At 35.8% G+C, this 20,049-nt stretch overlaps 3 protein-coding genes across 6 annotated transcripts in view; 1 reads left to right on the top strand and 2 right to left on the bottom strand.

The window, feature by feature from the left end:
• Positions 1-12,939, bottom strand: part of LOC137078528 (hormonally up-regulated neu tumor-associated kinase homolog B) — a 137,103-nt gene extending 124,164 nt beyond the window's left edge. For both annotated transcript variants that reach the window (XM_067445876.1, XM_067445880.1), the window contains exon 1: positions 12,744-12,939. The gene's annotated coding sequence lies outside the window, so the exon portion shown is untranslated. The remainder of the gene's footprint in view (positions 1-12,743) is intronic.
• On the top strand, positions 6,467-8,275 carry irak1bp1 (interleukin-1 receptor-associated kinase 1 binding protein 1). 2 transcript variants are annotated; one of them, XM_067447230.1, is made up of 4 exons: positions 6,467-6,788; positions 6,865-6,930; positions 7,017-7,147; positions 7,262-8,275. In XM_067447230.1, the coding sequence occupies exons 1-4, from the start codon at positions 6,501-6,503 to the stop codon at positions 7,518-7,520; spliced, it is 744 nt and encodes a 247-aa protein (XP_067303331.1). In that variant the 5' UTR covers positions 6,467-6,500; the 3' UTR covers positions 7,521-8,275. The 2 variants fall into 2 exon arrangements, with proteins under 2 accessions (XP_067303331.1, XP_067303330.1); XM_067447229.1 differs by having other exon boundaries at positions 6,467-6,794.
• A 598-nt stretch (positions 12,940-13,537) lies between the features above and the next one.
• On the bottom strand, positions 13,538-18,486 carry si:dkey-261l7.2 (uncharacterized protein LOC569751 homolog). 2 transcript variants are annotated; one of them, XM_067447226.1, is made up of 7 exons: positions 18,300-18,486; positions 18,013-18,181; positions 17,089-17,178; positions 16,914-17,008; positions 15,493-15,656; positions 15,279-15,395; positions 13,538-15,151 (listed from the first exon to the last, which is right to left on the bottom strand). In XM_067447226.1, exons 2-7 carry the CDS (start codon positions 18,156-18,158, stop codon positions 15,056-15,058), a joined length of 708 nt encoding a protein of 235 aa, XP_067303327.1. In that variant the 5' UTR covers positions 18,159-18,181; positions 18,300-18,486; the 3' UTR covers positions 13,538-15,055. The 2 variants fall into 2 exon arrangements, with proteins under 2 accessions (XP_067303327.1, XP_067303329.1); XM_067447228.1 differs by having other exon boundaries at positions 18,013-18,143.
• Positions 18,487-20,049: the final 1,563 nt, after the last annotated feature.

Genomic DNA, 20,049 nt, shown 5'->3' with positions numbered 1-20,049 from the left:
AGCGAATATACATGACATATGATACATTTAACTAAGTTAAATGTAAGTTGTAATGTATCCTCAACATAGGATCAGATACCTTCTAATCTTCAGATCAGATGTTGATTCAAGTTTATTCTTTGAAGAGATGATCGTGTTCACTCGCACACTGCTTGAACTGATGCGCCTATTATATACAGTGATCTGTCAGGTCACATTAAATGGTATTTATCGTTTGTATTTTGTGAAAAAAAATGACTTAATACTTAATATGTTCATGTGGGAACTCGGATGAAGTATGTTACGCACGTAACAAAACAAGCTTACTGTTTAAGTTTGCATTCGTAATGTTTGTACTGTTAAACTATCAAAAAAAAACATTCAATAGAATTAAGGACCTGTAAGCATTAAAAGGAATCTGAATCAATAAATTCTCTGCAATGCACTATACCCTCTCCTTGACATTCAGAGACACTACTGTACAAAATGTAAACAGATAAATTTTAGCAGCATTTCTTAGGTACACTTATCCAAAAGCCAACTCAAACATCTCTGCCAATCCTTGTCCAAAATACGCCACTCATTCACTGCAACCTCACCAGTCACAAAGTACAAACACACCCACACACACAAGGCCATTTTCCTGTCTACTCGGTCTCCTGTGTGTCCTGTATGTGAATAGGTACTTCATTAATTTCATCTGTTCAAAGCTGAAGCCCAGAGAGCTGACTCCATCATTACACCAATAACTCCACACATTAATCTCCTTCCTAGACTGCCACAACTCACCCGAACACACACACTCCCATTCCTCTCTCCTCAATCTGTGGGCAGAAATATCAAGACTCATCCTCTAAGTTTCGCCAAGATCCATTACAACATACCGGGCCTGTATAAATGAGACCCCAGTAGAGGCTCATTTCTACTGCAGGGGCGCCATCTTGGCTCGGGGCGTCTGGGCTAAAGCCTCACCGTGTCCCAGAGCAACGATGTGTTGGCTCCATTCTGCTGTGGCAGTTTCCTGAAGCTCACGGAGGTCTGAGTTTTAGAACAGGCATGTGCTGCCCTGTTGAGCCAATTGCTCAGTCAGACTAAACCCAAAGCGTTTAAATGAGAGCGAGATGAAAAGAACTGGAAGATTTTGGCCGAGAAAAGGTCAGGATATGCGGCTGAAAAAAACGAACATTAGCTTGTGAATGAGCACTCAGGGCAGTAATGATAATTTAACATGTATGTTTATAGGGTTTGGAAATACTGCAAGTGTTACTCTTTAAAAATGCCACCTAAAACTTCAGTTATGTAGAAGATTTACTTTCAATGGCATGTTACACAATCTCAAAAAGGTGAAAATATAAAAATATATGGTAATATCATCACTTCTACTACTAATACTACTTATTATAATAAAAGCCAAATAACACAGAAAACAAACAAAATAACTGGCAAAGAAATTATGAATGTTTTGAATTTACAAACAAGTTATTAAATAATATTAAAATATAATGCATATAAAAAAATTAAACCTGCCAAATAAAGCTGAAAAAGAATTATCAAAAAATAAACCCCAAGAACAACGTGATTATTTCGCCATGATGACCAGCTGATTGCTTAGTCCTTTTTATTACCTGGTTACTTACCACATAATAAATAAATTAACATTAAATATTGCTTTAAGTTGAAATTTATGCGACAAACAAAGAGACCATGGAGGGATGCAAGAGACATGAAACTAGCTAGAAATTTGTTTGTCATTATACAAAAACATTTGCAGAACGCAATGAATGACCAATCCAGAATCAAGTATTCAAGTAATCAAAAAGTGTGCATTGTGGAAAAAAATGTGTTGGTTTAACTTAATAAAGTAAGTGGTAGTCTTATTTTGAATATATTTAAAATAAAAATTTGAGTTGATACAATAAAGGAAATTGGTTTAATAAATAGAAACTCAAAATATTATTGTATTTAAACCACACAAAAAAATATGATAAATCGCACAATATATATAAAATAGCAAAATTTGGCATGTTTTACTGCATCATCACAAATAAAACACACAATTTCCCAACATGCTTAATATTTTAATAATATTTGGATAAAGGTTGTCGATTATCAAAAAGGCACTTTGTATTAACAACATTTTTTTTATTTAAATTAACTAAGTTTTAAGGCAACCAGGTAACAGGTAATTTTTTGTATAATTTTCTACAGTGTGGGTAATAAATCAATACAACTCTTACTGGATCTTTTGCTAGAGAGTAAAAGTACCAAACTCTCTTCAGTTGGTAAAATAAATTCCGGAATTAAAAATGGTGCAGTCCTAAAGAGAAGTCCAGAAGACTATTCTTCTCAGCCCAGATGGGCTCGTGTATTTTCCTCTCTAACATTTTATTTTTATATTTAATAATCACATAAAAAAAAGCTTAGTGTGGTGAACCAGTCTTATGAGGTTACGGGGCCGGAGAATCTCAAAACGACCTCTTTAATTCCATTCCTCACTCAGCGGGTCACGCTCAAATTTTCCCAATAGAATCGTGGCAAGCAAGATCGCACGGTTCTCATCTTATCATTCTCCAAGACGGCTGCCAAATGATCACAAGGCCCCTTTAAAATGTTTATTTATTTGTTTGTGCCATTCTGGAGTTCTGAAGAACATTAATTTACTTGTTATAGATGGGTACTGGAATAATATATACTGTTAAACTATTAATAAATCTCCTACCACAACACACAGAGGATTCTTTCTGTGGTTGAAATGTATCAAACAGAAAGAGGGAGTCCTGCAAAGATTTTCCATTATCAAAAGGATTTACAGCTTCAGTCTATCAGCAGAACAGAAGAGAGAGAGTCAGATGGGGGACATGGTGAAAGAACTATTTAAAGATTGACGGATCAACAAGTCAAAGAAAAAAAAAACTTATGATCCATAAAATGGTTCCTTTATCCACACAATACTGCATCAAAACACATTCATATATGGGTGCCACAGGCCACAGGGTGGGAGGTGGGGGGGTGCAGCTGGCTCTCTCTCATTAGCCGAGTGTTTGGATCAGGAGTAGCTCTTGTTACAGCAGTAAACTGCAGCTTTGAACTTTTAATAGAGCTCTGAAATCCAAGCAGCCTTTAAAATACACATTTCTGCATAACAGAAAGAGATTGAAAGAAAGACTGAGAGAACGAGGGCGACAGAGAAGGAGAAAGCACAAGGGAGGACTACACGTACGTGGGACAGAAAGCTGAGAGCTAACAAAAAGAGATTTCATAGATCTTAAACCACTTGAATACTCAATAGTCAGAAGTCCCAAGAGCACATCATTTCGCATCGGCGGTCCGCCCAGATGTGGCCCTCGATAGAGAGCCCTGTGGGTCAGAACTAAAGGTGAGGCCTTAACAAACCAGTTCTAATGAGGCGGAACTGGATAAACAATTGTATTAATCATGACTGACGGGTTGATATGATTGACATGATACTGCAAAATATGCAAAGAGATCGTTTCATTTCACATACTGAGGAGTAAAACTTATTAAAAATGTACTCCATCCCTAATAATGAAAAAATATTTTCAAGCTTTAGCATTATTGTATGAGAAGTCAACGAGCATGTTTAAGTAAAAACCTTCAAGATATTATATATTTTATTATTATATATATTTTCTATGGGGAAGGAGAAAGTAATCCTCGCAAGGCATTCTGTGTCATTAGCTTCCAGTTATTTTAGTTGTTCATAAACTGGTGTGTCATCACATTATTTGAATGTATTATCATAACCATAAACACACTGGTTTGTGCCGTAAAAAAAAGTTTTACGGTTTACTGCATTACTAGTTAGCTATAGTGGTTAATGAATTGGAAGTCTTGCACATTCAAAGAAACGGATGGATAATTTGGTGTATAAACAAACTGCATTTTAATAACGGTGTACCCTTGTAACCCTGTGTTACAAAATTAACAATTGTTATGCAGAACAATATAAGACTTTGATCTGAATTTTATATCTTAAGGGAATATGTATATTGTAAGGTTATAATGTATATGAAGACTGTCACTCACATTTCTGAAAATGTAAACAAAAAAAATGGGGCAATAATTGAGTTGTATATAAAGCTTGACCAAATGACATGCTCCACTGAATGTTTTGAAGCAAGTTTGTTTATTTGAGCTAATATGTATTTACAGGCCATAGAAGTTATAAGCTGCAGAACTTGATATTTTCTAGCATATATAGTCTAAATAAAAGTTTTTTTTTGTACTTCTCTTTGTTGATGCACATGTTGAAGTAAACTATGTATGTACAGCTATATGTCAAAGCTAAAATCTGCATTTTACAAATTCAGATAAGACACTTTAGCTTCAGGAAGTAGGATTTTAGAGCCTCCTAATGCCACTGACATATCCGAGTTAAACTGGAACGCCACAGGGCTAACACATGGGAAAAGACAGGCAAATACGCATACATTCATGCCCTCGGGCAGACTCAGCACACCCTCTCCCCTGCTGAAGTCCCTAATCATGTCCAGGAACACGAAAGAAAAGTCAAAACGCATTTTCCCAGGGTTCACAGCAAGCGAGATCAACCACTGCCAATCAATGAGAGAGAGGTCAGGTGGTCGGAGGTGTCACATGACATCACAGACAGGTGGACTACGCAGGTGATCTCTGAGGAAAATTGAGACATTTGTTGGTGAATTTATGTAGCTTCGTAGAATTATAAATGAGGGAGAAGCAAGTGGATCAAATATAACAGCAAAATTAATGCAATGCAGTACAAAATAAAAAGCCCTTGAATAGAACACGTTCACTATGGCTGACACTGAGGTCGTTCCTTTTAACTCCACGTAGGCCACAGAGAGAGAGGGATAAAGAGTTTATGTTATTTTTCATTTCCTGGGAATTGGCCTTGTTTCCTTGTTTCCACAGCTCGACTGCTGTGCTTCCGTACGCAACTTATCGGATCGCTTATCAGTCCGTTTGAAGCGCTCAGTGTCTCCAAACCCCACGCCTGCACCCACGATCCCAGCTTGAACATTAAATATTCCTTCCTTCAACAGAATGGCGGAGTTCCAAAATCAAAGCCTACATGGTTAAGCAAATAAAAGAAGCCATTGCATGTATCTTGGCAAAGGCACATCATCAGATAAACAGTTTCAAAAAGCCAACATAGAACTATGCGCAACCCGATACAATATCAACAAATACGTCCTGCGCATTTTCAGAGTGGGATTAGACAGAGGGCTTCACGGTTTAATACAAACAAACAAGAGGGGCCTTAAAGTGGCAATGCATGAATCGTAGTCTGCCTGTAATGCTCTGTAATATGTATAATAATAATCAGATACATTGTGTCACATTCAAATATATAATTTTATTATTATTATTATGTGCATAATAAAAACATCTATGAAATATATTTTTGAATTTGTTTATTGGGATGACATTTTTGCATTTTGACTATTAAAGGTAGCAGGAGTAGGCAAACTGTTAGTTCAACTGTCTGTTTTAGAAATAAATAGTTTAGCTTTAAAACGAACAATATTTGTAGGCAATTATTAAAGTCTTAAAAATAAGTCTACAATGTCTGTAATTTTATACTAAAAAAAAAAATATATATATATATATATATATATATATATATATATATATATATATATATATATATATATATATATATATATATATATATATATATATAACAACTATATAGGCCTATATTTATTCATGTGCACGCACACTAACTAAATATATATATATATATATATATATATATATATATATATATATATATACACACAATTTTTATTTATATATACATATATATATATATATATATACACTCGTTATGGTTTATGTAATCTTTCATCAAATCATGAGGATGAATAAATGAATAACTGTGTTTAGAGATGCACTGCTGTTTTACTGCCATTAATCACTGGTGTTTTATATATTATTTTTTACTAAAATGTCTACTAAAAATATTTCAAAAAATTATAACACTAAACAGGTCAGTCAAAAAAGTATTGACTTTTTATAGTTGAATAATAAAAATAATAATAATAACCTATGATTATTATTATTAGGGCCTATTATGATTATTATTCATACATTTTCCTATGGTGATCACAAATACTTTAATTCGATTTAAAAGAATTTCAAATAATATACTGCTATGTAATTTACTTTTTGTATGTTTAATGTAACAAAATTAGCTCTGTCTGCTCTCAAACGATCTGTGCAAACCGTTTCAGGCTGTGTTGAGTCAAGCCAGTTTGTTGATCTGTGCTGCCCTCTGCTGATCAGTTCTCAAGAAATAACTTGATTTCAAAATCTATGAGTCAAATGAAGCATCTTATAAAATATTCGAACCATTCAAACTATTTGGAAATGTAAAGACTGAAATAATTTGGCGCCAATACAAAAACTCGGAACATTCCCAAAAATTGTTGTTGTGACGTGTAAGTGCCTACAACTACATTTCCCAAAATGCACTGAACAAGTTGCCATAGCGCCACGTTGGTTTACCAACAAAAATGGCGCACAGCCCGTCTCGTGTCTTTGCTGCAGTTTCAGCGACTGCTGGTGATGTTTACCGAGACGAAAACGAATCGGTGTTCAGTCGGGGCCGCAAGCAAACACCTTTACACATTCAAAGCAACGCAAGAGTGGTTCAGGTCACTGGCTGTGCGGAGTTATCGTGTCCTCCCGACCGCGCGACCGTTACCATCAGCGTTAAAAACAGTAAAGAAAATGTTAACGACGTGACTAACAGTGTTACGCGAAGATTGGAATACATTCTACAGACTGCGAGGCAGCATGATGTCAAGGTGCTAATATATTAAAATTTTGCGTATTTCTAAAAAAACAAATAAGCAATTCCTGTATCTTTTCAAACAGGAAGAAAACATCATTGTGGCAAAGCATTTACAAAGAGAGGAGGAGCTTTTCCACATGCACGCCGAGGTAAGATGGACAGACATGCCCCATTTTGACAGGTTATGACGTGTTTACTCTTTATTTACTCTATTTTGTCTATTTTGTCTCTGCAGGTGCTTGTTGTGTTTTCAGACTTTGAGAAGATGCAGCATGCACGCTCAGTTTTGATTGAAAAACTAGACAAAAGCGTGTGTGTTGGTGACCCTTACTACAGTCACAGTGCTGAAAGCCTCAATTTGTTAAGGTGAACAATGCTTGACCAATTTCAGACTTCATGAAAAACTCCACTGCAAGTCTGAACATCCATATGCCATGTAAAATGAATTAATATACCTGTTTGTAATGATTTGAAATGCAGACGGCAAGTGTGTTTGCAAGCCGTGGACAACGCTCGGCTAAAAGCCAGCGAAGCATGTGGTATTCTGGGACAAGCTCTGGGACGCCCGCTGCTTGTACGCGAGGAGGAATCACGAGAGTGGACCAGCAGCCAGCATGAAGTCACTGGCTCTCCTCTAACACTACATCAGAGGACTGGGCTTACATTAGTCTCTGCCTCGTCACGCATGTTTGTGACCTTTGAATTGCGACCAAAGGACGGCAACAGGAGGAAATTTTGAAGTTTTTGTTTAGCAATAAAAAAATTACATGTTGATTTTTTTCCCCAAGTATCTGCTGACTCAACCTGTTAACACAGTCATATAAAGTGAGCACCATAGAGAACCACCAATATTTACAAAAGGGCCAAAAATAAAGATACAACACATACTGATGTTTTTATTAAATACATTTTTCCAATCAAGAGTATATTGAATTGCACTGTGCAACTCAAAAGATATTGCTAAAAACGTTTAATTAACATACTTCGTGTTAGAAAACACTATGAAAATCTAATAAATGAGGTGAAGATAAGCCTGTGTTTGAAAAGGGAATATATACTCGTATAAATGAAGCATGTACGCATCTTGCACACATGGATAACATATTTGATGACTTCTGCTTATTATAGTGCCAAACACAAATATAATCATAACTAAATTGGCAAGGCAAGAATCAGGATGACCCTATGTATATTGTTATAGCTGGTAAAATAACGTGGAATATGTTACTTTTCTTGATCTGTCTTCACATTCTTAGTAAGGCGAAAGTGCTACCCACTGAGTCACTGTGCAGCCACTTATATCCAGCATTGTCTCCTTTAAAATATGAAGGATTGTGTTTACCACCTGCCCTGGTAATAAATGTCCATTCTTGCATGACCTACTGATTCATTTAGGCTTTGTGGAAAATCCCACAGGAGAAAAAGCTAGACAATACACTAGGGTTTGTAGCTATTACTTCTCTAGACAGAAGAGGAAATAAACTAATGCCTCCATCTTTTTTTTTAAAATTTATTAATTCTATATCTGTAGGTACAAAACTTTTTCTATATTGTTTAGTTGTCCACCTAGAGGCCACAAACCGATCATCAGAGCAAAGGAGCTGAAACTTGTGTAATGGATAGGAACAATCTAATAATAAAACTCCCCTTATACACTGCAGCTGGTTGGAATATAGACCTGTTAGTTTGGGTTGTGATTAACCCTATAATCTTACTGGCCCATTTAAAGCTACACTGTGATATTTTCCCCATCTAGTGGTGAAAAGGTATATGACCATCCAGTGAATAATAGTTTCTGTTCCTCTCAATTCTGATTTAATTTTAACTCCTACGGTGGCCTATTTAGTCCAAGATTAACATGGCAGTCCCCCTCTTCACATTCGACACAGTGCCATTGAGTGTTAAAACGTGAAAGGCGAAGCTTGAATTTACAGGTATGTTCCTCTTTGGCTAATGTACTTCCAAGATGGAGGGGCAACATGGCGACCGGCATTCGAACCCCTCACCCGTATGTATTTTCAATGGCATATTATAAACTTCCGAGAATACTTTATTACTTGAAAGAAGTAAATATACATTAATGAGCACATATATTTTTGAAAGAACTAAGTGTTTTTAGCTAAGAATAAACTAAAAAAGTGACACAGTGTAGCTTTAACAAATTTGGTTTAAAGAATTGTTGTTCTTCAAAGACAAATTAAACCACGACAAGGGAGAATGACAAGACTGATTCAATAATAGTCTGATTAGGGTTGGGCATCGAGAACCGGTTCTAACTTGGAAAAAAAAATAGCGATGCCATTGTACTTAATGTTTATGAGAATTTTAATAGTAATTGATCAATATTCATAAAAAAGCTTAAAAGCTTTATCATATAAAGTGATCTCTATAGAAGGAATTTTTGATTACCTAGACTTTCAATAGACAGACAAAAAAAATGTATATAAAAAAAATATCTATTTGACAATATATGCAGCTTTTTTCCCCCCGTGGTATCGAAAATAGCATTGAATATCGATGTGACATATTTTGACTCCACCCTTCAAAGAATCGGAATTGAGAATCAAAAAGAACCGAAATTGAAAGAATCGGAATCGTTCAAATCAAAACGATGCCCAACTTTTTGCCGGATGCCGGATTTGATTGTTGATGATTTGGCATGATCTCGGAGAGTTTGGTTCTTCAACGCTCATCCTGGACTTGATGTAATAGCAACAGGTCCATAAGCTTAAACCTACTCGGGAGCTTATTTCATGTAAACAGGATTAGATTGCATCTTAAGGTGATACTAAAAATCTGTCCTAGCCACTGCCTCTTTATTACAAGAGTTCATTACTGAACCAGAAGCAATGATACTTTTAAATATTAATAATAATAATTTAAAAGTTTATTCGAAAATAATATTATAATGCAAGGTGCAAAAGGTGCATATAACACTATACACAGTCACTTGTTTGAGAGATACAGATATTTATACCGTTAAGAAACTTGAATTAGTACTGTCACGTAACAAATCTGCTTCAAATAAAACTTAAATTACAACATTGAAATAAAAATGTAAAGGGTGTACACATACTATAAAATCTTGAATATAAATAATTGGGATTCGGGAATCATGTTCATCAAAGCGGTGCACATTTAATTAACTAACAATTACCGGTATGTTGGTTTGGCTGTTTCCTTATAAAGGTCCAGGGGGATATTCCAGAAAGCAGGTTATGTGACATAACCTGGTATGTTAAAGAGTAAGTTAGCGGATAATCTCACCTTTTGCTTCCAAAAATGGTGGTAACTTTCAGGGTATGACATTTTTTTTTTACCAGGTGGCTTTTTTAATGATATGATGCCATTATGTTGTCTTGCTGCCAGCCAATCGCTGCATTGCTGGTTTTGAGAATCGACGTATCTGCCCTCTTCAGGGAAAACAAGAACACGTAATAGATAACTTAATCCAGATATTTTACTCCAATCCGCAAATTTGTTTGAAGAACCAAATTATCCAGAGATCAGTTATCATGATTAAAAGATCTGGGATCTGTCAAGTCATCTAAGATGTAAACGAGGTACGAAGAACAGACCCCTGGTGACAAACTCATCAATAATAGGGCCATGACCGGACTCATTGTCGCGTAGCAGACTCACAATTTTTGATAATTTTTTTATTTTTAATAAAAAATAAAATTATTTTTTAATAATTTAACCTTTATTTAACCAGGCAAGTTACTTAAGAACAAGTTCTTATTTTCAACAACAGGAGAATTAGATCTCCTGAAAGACATACACAAATATTCTGTAGTACATACATATAAGCATTAATTTAATACATTTACATTATGTAATAAAAACACTCCTTAATAGTTTATTTGAATGCTGAAATTAAAATATACATTTCCAATTTCAGTGACTTGTACTAAATTCCAGTCATTAGCAGCAGCAAAACAAAAAGCTGAACGGCCATAACCGGTTCTCTTTTTTGGGATAGTTAAAAGAATTTGGTGAGATGATCTGGTTGTATATGTACTAATATGAGGTAGAAGCAATTCTTGAAGATATTTTGGTAATAAACCTAACAGAACTTTATAAATTAAAACACACCGGTATTTCCCGTCATCACCCGCGTGTAGAGCCAGAAGATGTGAATGAGAACTTGCGCGTGTTGAGAGAAGATTTGTCTCTGTGCTCATCCGAAAGCATGCAAACGTCTCACAGTGCGCAAATATTGAGTTCTCTTTCAAGTCTTGTGCTTAAACGGAAAAACTCACACAAAAGTGTCAACATGTCCATCTTGATGATTATCCAAGCAGACATAGTCATGCCTTAAGTGAACTACAGTCCATATACAGAAAAACACTGCATGTCCTTGTATTAGGGCTTAAAGGGGCAGTAGTCGGTTTAATGTCAAACAAAAGATAATGACATCACTCACTGCTCTTGATTGAATAGCTTTTGTAACTTTAATAAGGATTCATCTTTAATTTAAACAGTTAAATATGCAGTTATTTTACATTTGATTACTTTATTTAATTTCTCTACCGAAAAACATTGTTTATTTTATTAGTATCCTTGCTCAGTAGTATTTATTTATGCTGCTTCTTGTATTTAATTATTTGTTCTTATTTTCTTTATTTTAATTTGACAGAAGTCCTTTTTCCCTGAACATAGCAAATACCGAACCATACTGAAACCATGAACCTAAAACCGTGATACAAACCGAACCATGAGCAATCTGTACCGTTAAAGTATGCGAGGAGGTGCCACAAAAAGTAAAAAAATTTCAAAGGGTGCCATGACTAAACAAAGGTCGGCAAACTGGCATAGAGTCAAGAGCTTGCTCAGGTTGCTTTAGAATCTCTTCACAAGCTTCTCAAAATATTTCATTACAAGAAAAGTGAAGGCAGGGTTAAGTTAACTTGATTTGACTGTCTAAAAGAAAAAAGACAGCAAACGGAAAAGCCTGATGATCAAATAATGTAACGAAAGATGAAAGAGCAATTAAAAATGAATTACTACATAACCCACAGATAAAAAGCACAAGCACAAATCCAGGATATTAACAACGAAGAATCTCAAAACAGTTGACAAGAGGCTTTGAGTACTGAAAATGAAAGACTCAAAAATTGATAAATATAAAGACTAAAATAAGGCATTAAAAATCTACAAGCAGGGTGAATAAATACAGGTGAACGACTAAAAAAAATGTTGGATTGGAAAATTTACACAATATTTTTCTCCCATTATTAGATCTACACAATATTTTTTAAATAACCTCCCTTTATTTACAAATAGTTAAAAGTGGCAACATTTCAGGCAAAGACCTTTGTCCAGAAATGTTGCCACTTTTAATTATTTCTATATAAATGAAGAATAACAGTGTGCAGATCTTTTAAAAATATATATATATATATATTATTTGATTTATTTTGATCTCGTACCTGGCCAAGATGTTTTTGATGTCCATATGACCCTTTTTTGAGAGACTTATATGGACCCATCCTTTAGAAAGAGAATTTGACTTCCCATGTGTTTGCTTGTTTAAATACCACAATAATAAGTTGTTTGTTTTTCAAGTTTAATCTTAAATTATTTGATTTATCCCAATAGGCTACTCGATGACTGAAGCTGTCAGAAACCAAACCAGTCAATATGTTAAACCTTCAAAGCCGTCGTGTAAAACAACTTGTGTAGGCAAAGTTTCTCACTGAGGAGAAAAAACAACAACACATTTTTCAAACAAAACTGATTTTGGCCGTCATAAGAATATTTCCAATGAGTTTGCCGAGGACTAGCGTTTGAACCTATTATGCTTGTTGTTTTGGGTAACAAACAGCGAGGTATGACAACCACCTTCTGTTAATTAACATTTTACCAAGCGTTTGAGTGACCACACTACTATGACTGCAATTTCAGATTCATCACGGCCAAAACATCTCACACCTGAAGGGGGAAAAAAGACTCCACATACCTGCACCTGCCGAGCGCGTGCCGATATCATCTTCATGCATCTTGTTCACGTTAACATTGCTTTAGTTCCCACCATTTTCCGCCATTTTGAATTTGGTTTAAAACCTTCTTTAACTAAAATATATTTTGTGTGTCTGTACAGGCTCAATTTGTCACACGTGGGTAAAAAAGCTTGCTGCAAAAATCTGAAATTGGCTAAACATATGACCGATTGCCTTGAAAATTGGCATGCATTGCAGACAGTGTTTGGCAAAACATGGCCGCCATCAACCAATGAAGTTTGAGCACCTATTAGACAAGGTTAATGGAGGCCAATCGGAACGAAACTTGGTGGGACTGTTTGACATGGCCTTGAAAGTCTATGAGAAAGAAATTGCCATTACACATGGTAGGGAGCATTTGTAAATTTCTTTGAAACAACTAACATTTTGAATATACGAACATTTTCGTAAATCCAAAAATGTTGGTCAAAATGGCTTTACAAACTATTTACACACAAATTCGTTATGCTTGTGTTTCATGAATGTGGCCCATTGCTTTTATCAAATGTCAGATCTCTTTGTTTTGAACAACTTTGCCTCAAAAATCACTGCTGTCAATCAAATCGTTGTTAAATTTAGAAAAGGGCCATGGCAAAATATACTCAAAAGCCTATAAATCGTAAATGGAAATTCAGAACTTCATGAAAATAGGTGACATGCATGCAACTTGTGTTTCTAAACAAGCAAGGCTAGCAAGGTTTTATAATACACATGGACTGATGGACACAATAAGAGTACATTTCAAGAAGGCATATTTTAAATAAATTAAACTTTAATAAGAGATAACATTTGTATTTATGGCTTTACTTTGAACACTGATGATCAAATTCTCAATACTGTTTTTCACAAGTCCTTTTGTTTTTATATCTAAATAAATAAGCTATATCATATTGACATCTAAATTCATTCATATCCTGGAACCCATTTGAGTCAGATCAACATGCATGCATCATTATACAAACATTTGGAACACGCCAACTTTTTGGGGCTTATTCAATGTATCCCCCCAGAGTTAGATAAGTCCATACCATTCTTATCTCCGTGCACGCCATAGCCCCTAGCCATATCGGTCTAGAAAACTGAACTTTTAATTTTCCATCAGTCTTAGGCCTAGTCCACACGTACAAGGGTATTTTTATTACCGGAGTTTTTCCTCCTCCATTTTAAGAAACAATCGCGTCCACACAAGCATTTTTTTTTTTTAAACTGTCCACATGAGAATGCAAAACTACGCTATGATTGGCTGCCTGATTTCCACATGGGTCCCATCCACGGCACCGATAGAAATTGTACTGACTTAGGGATGCCATACCTTCTACAAGTTCCTTTACTTCAGACTCGGTGACAGGTAACTGTATGGTGCAGGGCCGAAATGGAAGCTTAACACACTTGATTTACTATTTGTATTATTGCATTCTGGCGCCTTTGTTCTGCAATACAATGAAATAACTGAACATGTATCTATAGGCTATAACTTTACATGTGATTAGCGCTGTTAGTAGAGTCCACCGCTTAGCCTCGACTCACGTAAATCAAAAGGAGATAATGTGGAAAATCTGACGTCAAACAAAGGAGAGAACGGCGCGCACTTCGACTTAAAAAGCCGAAATCTCCGGTTTCACTGAACTACACGACAATGCTGTAACCAGAGTTTCAAAAAATCTTCACCCTGGCCGGAGTTTTCAAAAAAGTGCGGTTTTGAAAATACCCGTGTTCGTGTGGACAGGGCCTTAATACATAACGTTACTATACACATAACAACATGTAAATAGGAAAATGTTGGCATTATTTTGTCACTTATTGAGCAGTAGGCTAGATGGAGCCGTTTACCTCCAGTCTTTGTGCTAAGCTATAGGCTAGCGGTAGGTGTGTCACGCAGAGTTATGGCACACACAGAGATGAGAATGGTATGTATAGACTAGTCTTACTCTCGAGGATACAGTGAATAAGCTAAAGTCCCAAAAAGTCACCGTGTTCCTTTAATAGTCTATATTTTGTTTTGACATCACAAAAAGTTCTCCTCTACATATCCCTTACAAAATCTTAAGACATGTATCATTTTAAAAATATAAAAGCGATAATCAAATAGCATTTTGTTTTGTTTTTAGTTCTTCAGTTTAATAACTGAAATTGCTCAGTGTAGCCTATATGCATATGGGGTATGTAAACAAGATTATTTTTTCATTGCTTTAAAAGAATACTGTCAATGAAGAATAGCAGGCTTTATGTCTGTGATTCCACGTGTTTTAAAACCTCTCGGTTTTTTACTCCTTCAGTCGTGAGGGTAGATTTTCTTCAACCATTCCTCCATAACAAACTTTTCCCCATCGAAGTGTGAAAAATAGCGCTCTAGAGAAGGAATGTCCGGCTGTGGCACAAGATAAACAGAAACACTGATTAAGATTAAGACTGATTAAGTCCAAACAACCTAGAAGACAAGGTGAACATGAAAGTTAAAAAGAGGGGTGGGGAAAACATAAAGGATTTCTCTGTACCCTAAAGCCTTGAAAGAGCTTCACGTTATACTGGGGGATGTATCCGATCAGTATTGATAAGGAATCAGGCCCACTGAACAGAATTCTGTAATGAGGAGTGTCCTTGGCTCTCTCCAGCTACATACAAATACACATTTTTAATGAACTACTGTTATATTTCTGTGGTTTCAGGTTATGACATTGATGACAAACAGCATTTATCTGTTTTACAAACCTCTGAGTCTGAGAATTTCTTTCTTTTGATCCACTCTGGGGGGGCTTGGAGTCCTGCATCCCAGCCCACTATCACTCCAACCATTTTATTCTGCGTCTCCATGATAACTTGACCTACACGGTGCAACACGTATGCCGGCCTGGGGCTTCGCACCTCCCTTGAGACTGTTCACATATAAACGCATATCATGTTCTGTTACTTCTAGATTTCCTATAATTAAACAAACTGTAAATACCAGATTACATGAACATACACTATATTGACATTTGGCAAAGGTTTTGGGAAGCCTGCTTTTACATACACATGAACTTTAATGACATCCCATTATATATTGTACCGTTTAATAAAGATTTGGGCGACCCTTTGCAGTTATAACAGTTTGAACTCTTCTGGGAAGGCTTTCCACAAGGTTTAGGAGTGTGTTTATTGAAATTTTTGACCATTCTTCTAGAAGAAGAATTTGTGAGGTCAGGCACTGATGTTGGTCAAGAAGGCCTGGCTCACAGTCTCCCCTCTAATTTATCAGGTTGTGCAGCCCAGTCAAGTTCCTCCACACCAAACTCGCTCATACATTTCTTTATGAATCTTACTGGTGCACAGTCATGTTGAAACAGGAAGGAGCCATCCCCAAACTGTTCCTACAATTTCATGCTTTGGGAGCATGAAATTGTCCAAAATGTCTTGGTATGCTAAAGCATTAAAAGTTCCTTTTACTGGAACTAAGGGGCCATGCCCAACCCTTCAAAAATGACCCGAACCATAACTCCCCTCCACCAAACATTACACTTGGCACAATGCAGTCAGTCAAGCTTGATTCATCACTCCAGAGTACACGTCTCCACCGCTTTAGAGTCCAGTGGCGGTGTGATTTACACCACTGCATCCCACACATGGTGATGTAAGGCTTGGATGCAGCTGCTCAGTCATGGAAACCCATTCCATGACGCTCTCTACACACTGTTCTTGAGATAATCTGAAGGCCAAACTAAATTTGGAGGTCTATTGCTACTGTTGGCGACTTCTGCACACTATGCACCTCAGCATGCACTGACCCCGCTCTATGATTTTACGTGGCCTACCACTTTGTGGCTGAGTTGTTCCCAATTGCTTCCACTTTTTTATAATACCACTAAAAGTTAATCATGGAATATTTAGTAGTGAGGAAATTTCATGAATGGGCTTATTGCACAGGTGCACAGATGGCAACTTTTCATGGTTCTACACTTGAATACACTGAGCTCCTGAGAGCGACCCTCTTTCACAAATGTTTGTAGAAGCAGTCTGCATGCCTAGGTGCTTGATTCTATACACCTGTGGCAATGAAAGTGATTTGAAATGCAATTCAATGATTTGGAGTGGAGTCCTAATATTTTTGACAATATAGTGCATCTAAATAACTGCTGTGAAATCATTACATGTACCTCCAAAGTACCCTTGCTCATTATCATGCATCAACATCTCGATTTCGAGCGCTTCTTCCAGGGTTTGGTACTGTTCCTCTTTCTCTCCGAAGGACCTGTAAAGTGACACAACATCACACCTCAGCCTTTAAGGGGCATTCGTAATGACTTAAAGAAAGAAATTGCATACTCTTACGGTAGTTTAGGAATCCAGGTATTTAGCCAGTCAACCCAAGCAGTTGGGTTCAAGTAGGATCTTCTCATGGAGTCCCATTTGTCAAGGATACTGAATATGGAATGCGTAATGTAATATTTCAAATAGTGATTCTTTTGAACGTCCTGTCTCTTTAATTGAGAGACTATGAAGTACAGTTACATTGGTAGATAAATATACATATATCAATATTGCTGTAACAAAACAATTGTGCTGCTTAATATTTTTTACAGACCTTTTTGTTAGGATTCATTGATAAATAAATAAATAAATAAATAAATAAATAAATAAATAAATAAAATAAAAGAACAGCATTTATTTAAAATAAAAATATTTTGTAACAATATACACTACCGGTCAAGTTTGGGGTCAGTCTTTTTTTTCCCTTTGTTTTTGTTTTGTTGTTTTTAAAATAAATTAATACTTGTATTCAGCAAGGATATGATAACTGTAAATTGACAAAAGTGATAGTAAAACATTTATATTGTTTGAATGAATGCTCTACTTTTAAAACTTTTATTCATAATGAATCATACAATTTTTTTCTAAAAAATACTAAGCAGCACAACTGTTTTCAACATTGATAACTGAGTAGCCTAGCCTATCAAATCGTATATCTTTCTGAAGGATCATGTGACACTGACGGAGTAATGATGCTGAAAATTCAGCTTTGATCACAGACATAAAATATATTTAAAGTAGGCCTATATTAAAATACACAACCATATATTTTAAATTTTAATAATATTTAACAATTACTATTTTCTTTATTTTTGATCAAATAATTGCAGGCTTGATGAGCATATAGACGTTTTACAAAAACATTAAAAATAGTTGATTCCAAACTTTTGACCGGTAGCCTATATTAAAAGTCCTGATATATTATATCCTATCTCGTGTGTTTACCTCTGAGTAGCGATGTGTCGTTGTGCCGCGGTGCCGCTTGTCCATCTGGAGATGATATATTGCGCAGGTAAAGCTGACAGCAGCAGAGTCAGCTGCATGATCACACCTGACGTGATTTGAGGCATCACTGTCTGCACATTTAACATGACCGATATTTCACATTAGTAGCCTGCATGAACATATGTTAGCCTGTTGGAGTTTTATAATGATAAAATATGCTGTGTACACTATAATTATAATCTCCAATATTTCTTAAACACGTTGCCGTTAAAAGTAGCCTATCTTACCTTACGCAAGAACTTCAGTGAATAAGCACTGAATTCACAATTGTCAGTCAGAAATAGCCTACTATTTTTAACTTGATAACAGGAAGAGCTCGCCGAAACTCTTAGCTTATTATGCGTTGTGTAAGCATTGCCTTGAAAACTGAATATAAAATTTACATGCGCGCAGTTTCGGTTTGACACCTGCGCCTTCAAGTTGAACATTAGTGCTAGACAATGCGCGTCCAATAGCGGTTGCCCACGAGAGGAGGTGTGTACGCGCCTCGCGCCGCCACGTCAGGATAAGACGCCGCGCTCGCGTGTTTGGGTTTGTAAGCCAATATCCTAAACCGTAAGTCAAATATCCTGAATCGTAAATCATTTAAAAACAGCACACACACACACACACACACACACACACACACACACACACACACACACACACACACACACACACACACACACACACACACACACACACACACACACACACACACACACACACACACCCCTTTCAAAACAATAAGCACTGTTTAGTAGAGGGCATTCACATTCACAAGTCTGGTTTCTATATGCTTTATATAGTTGATTTAGTAGCCTAATTTTTTTATTTATTTTTTGGCATAGTTCTGAGAAATGTGCAAGTGTCTTAGTGTAAACGTTTTTTTTTTTTTTTTTTTTTTTTTATTTGACATATGCTACATGTATTAAATATTCTTATATTTAATATTAAAGCACCAGGAATAATCAGCTATCTATCGGCACTATTTTAAAATAAAGACTTCATTAATTGAGCCTGTTCTTTTTGAAATACACTCACACACACACACACACACACACACACACACACACACACACACACACACACACACACACACACACACACACACACACACACACACACACACACAGAGAGAGAGAGAGAGAGAGAGAGAGAGAGAGAGAGAGAGAGAGAGAGAGAGAGAGAGAGAGAGAGAGAGATCAATCAGGCATAACAGTGTGAAGTGAATAACACTGATTATCTCTTCATCATGGCACCTGTTAGTGGGTAGGATATATTAGGCAGCAAGTGAACATTTTGTCCTCAAAGTTTGTGTTAGAAGGGTTAAATAATAATAAAAGTGTTTATGATGAATTAAATATTATTAGTGGAATGTGCTTTTTTTAATTTAAGTTGACTTTGAAAAAATATATAAATTGGAATAAATGGAAATGACCTGTTTATATTTGACTTTCAGTTATGTTATTCAATTAATAGTCTGTTTGATGCTGGCACAAATAGAAACAAACTTGCATTAGCAAAGTTATTGTTCATTGCACAAAGCAACATTCTTCATAATAATATTAAAAATACTTGCAGTTATTCACATTACAACCTAACTATAAGCTCTACTCTTCTGCACAACGGTAACGGTCAAAACTTCAACATAACAAGAATTATTTCAAATGTCAAACATAAATAAACATTATACATTAACAAAAGGTTTCCATCACTCAAAAACACATTAAACAACATTTAATTTCAATATTAATCTCCATTTCCAGCCATATGAAAAGCGTGCTGGGAACTCTAAATAAATGGTGTTTCTAAATAAAGCTGCATAATTGAGCTAATTCTCTTAAAATAAACAAGTAACCTTATTTTCCTTAATTGTCTCAGCTTAATCAATTCCTAAATTCAAGCCTCAAAATTGCTTACATTTCCTTAAAAAAATAGGAAAGTGTATCTCTTAGTTTTTTATTTTATTTCTAACACTGAACCACAATTTCCTGC

Source organism: Pseudorasbora parva, chromosome 6 (genome assembly GCF_024679245.1).
Source record: "Pseudorasbora parva isolate DD20220531a chromosome 6, ASM2467924v1, whole genome shotgun sequence".
In the NCBI taxonomy this organism is placed as follows: Eukaryota; Metazoa; Chordata; class Actinopteri; order Cypriniformes; family Gobionidae; genus Pseudorasbora; species Pseudorasbora parva.
Note: the sequence above shows the minus strand (reverse complement) of the source record. Positions and strands in the feature narration are given on the sequence as shown.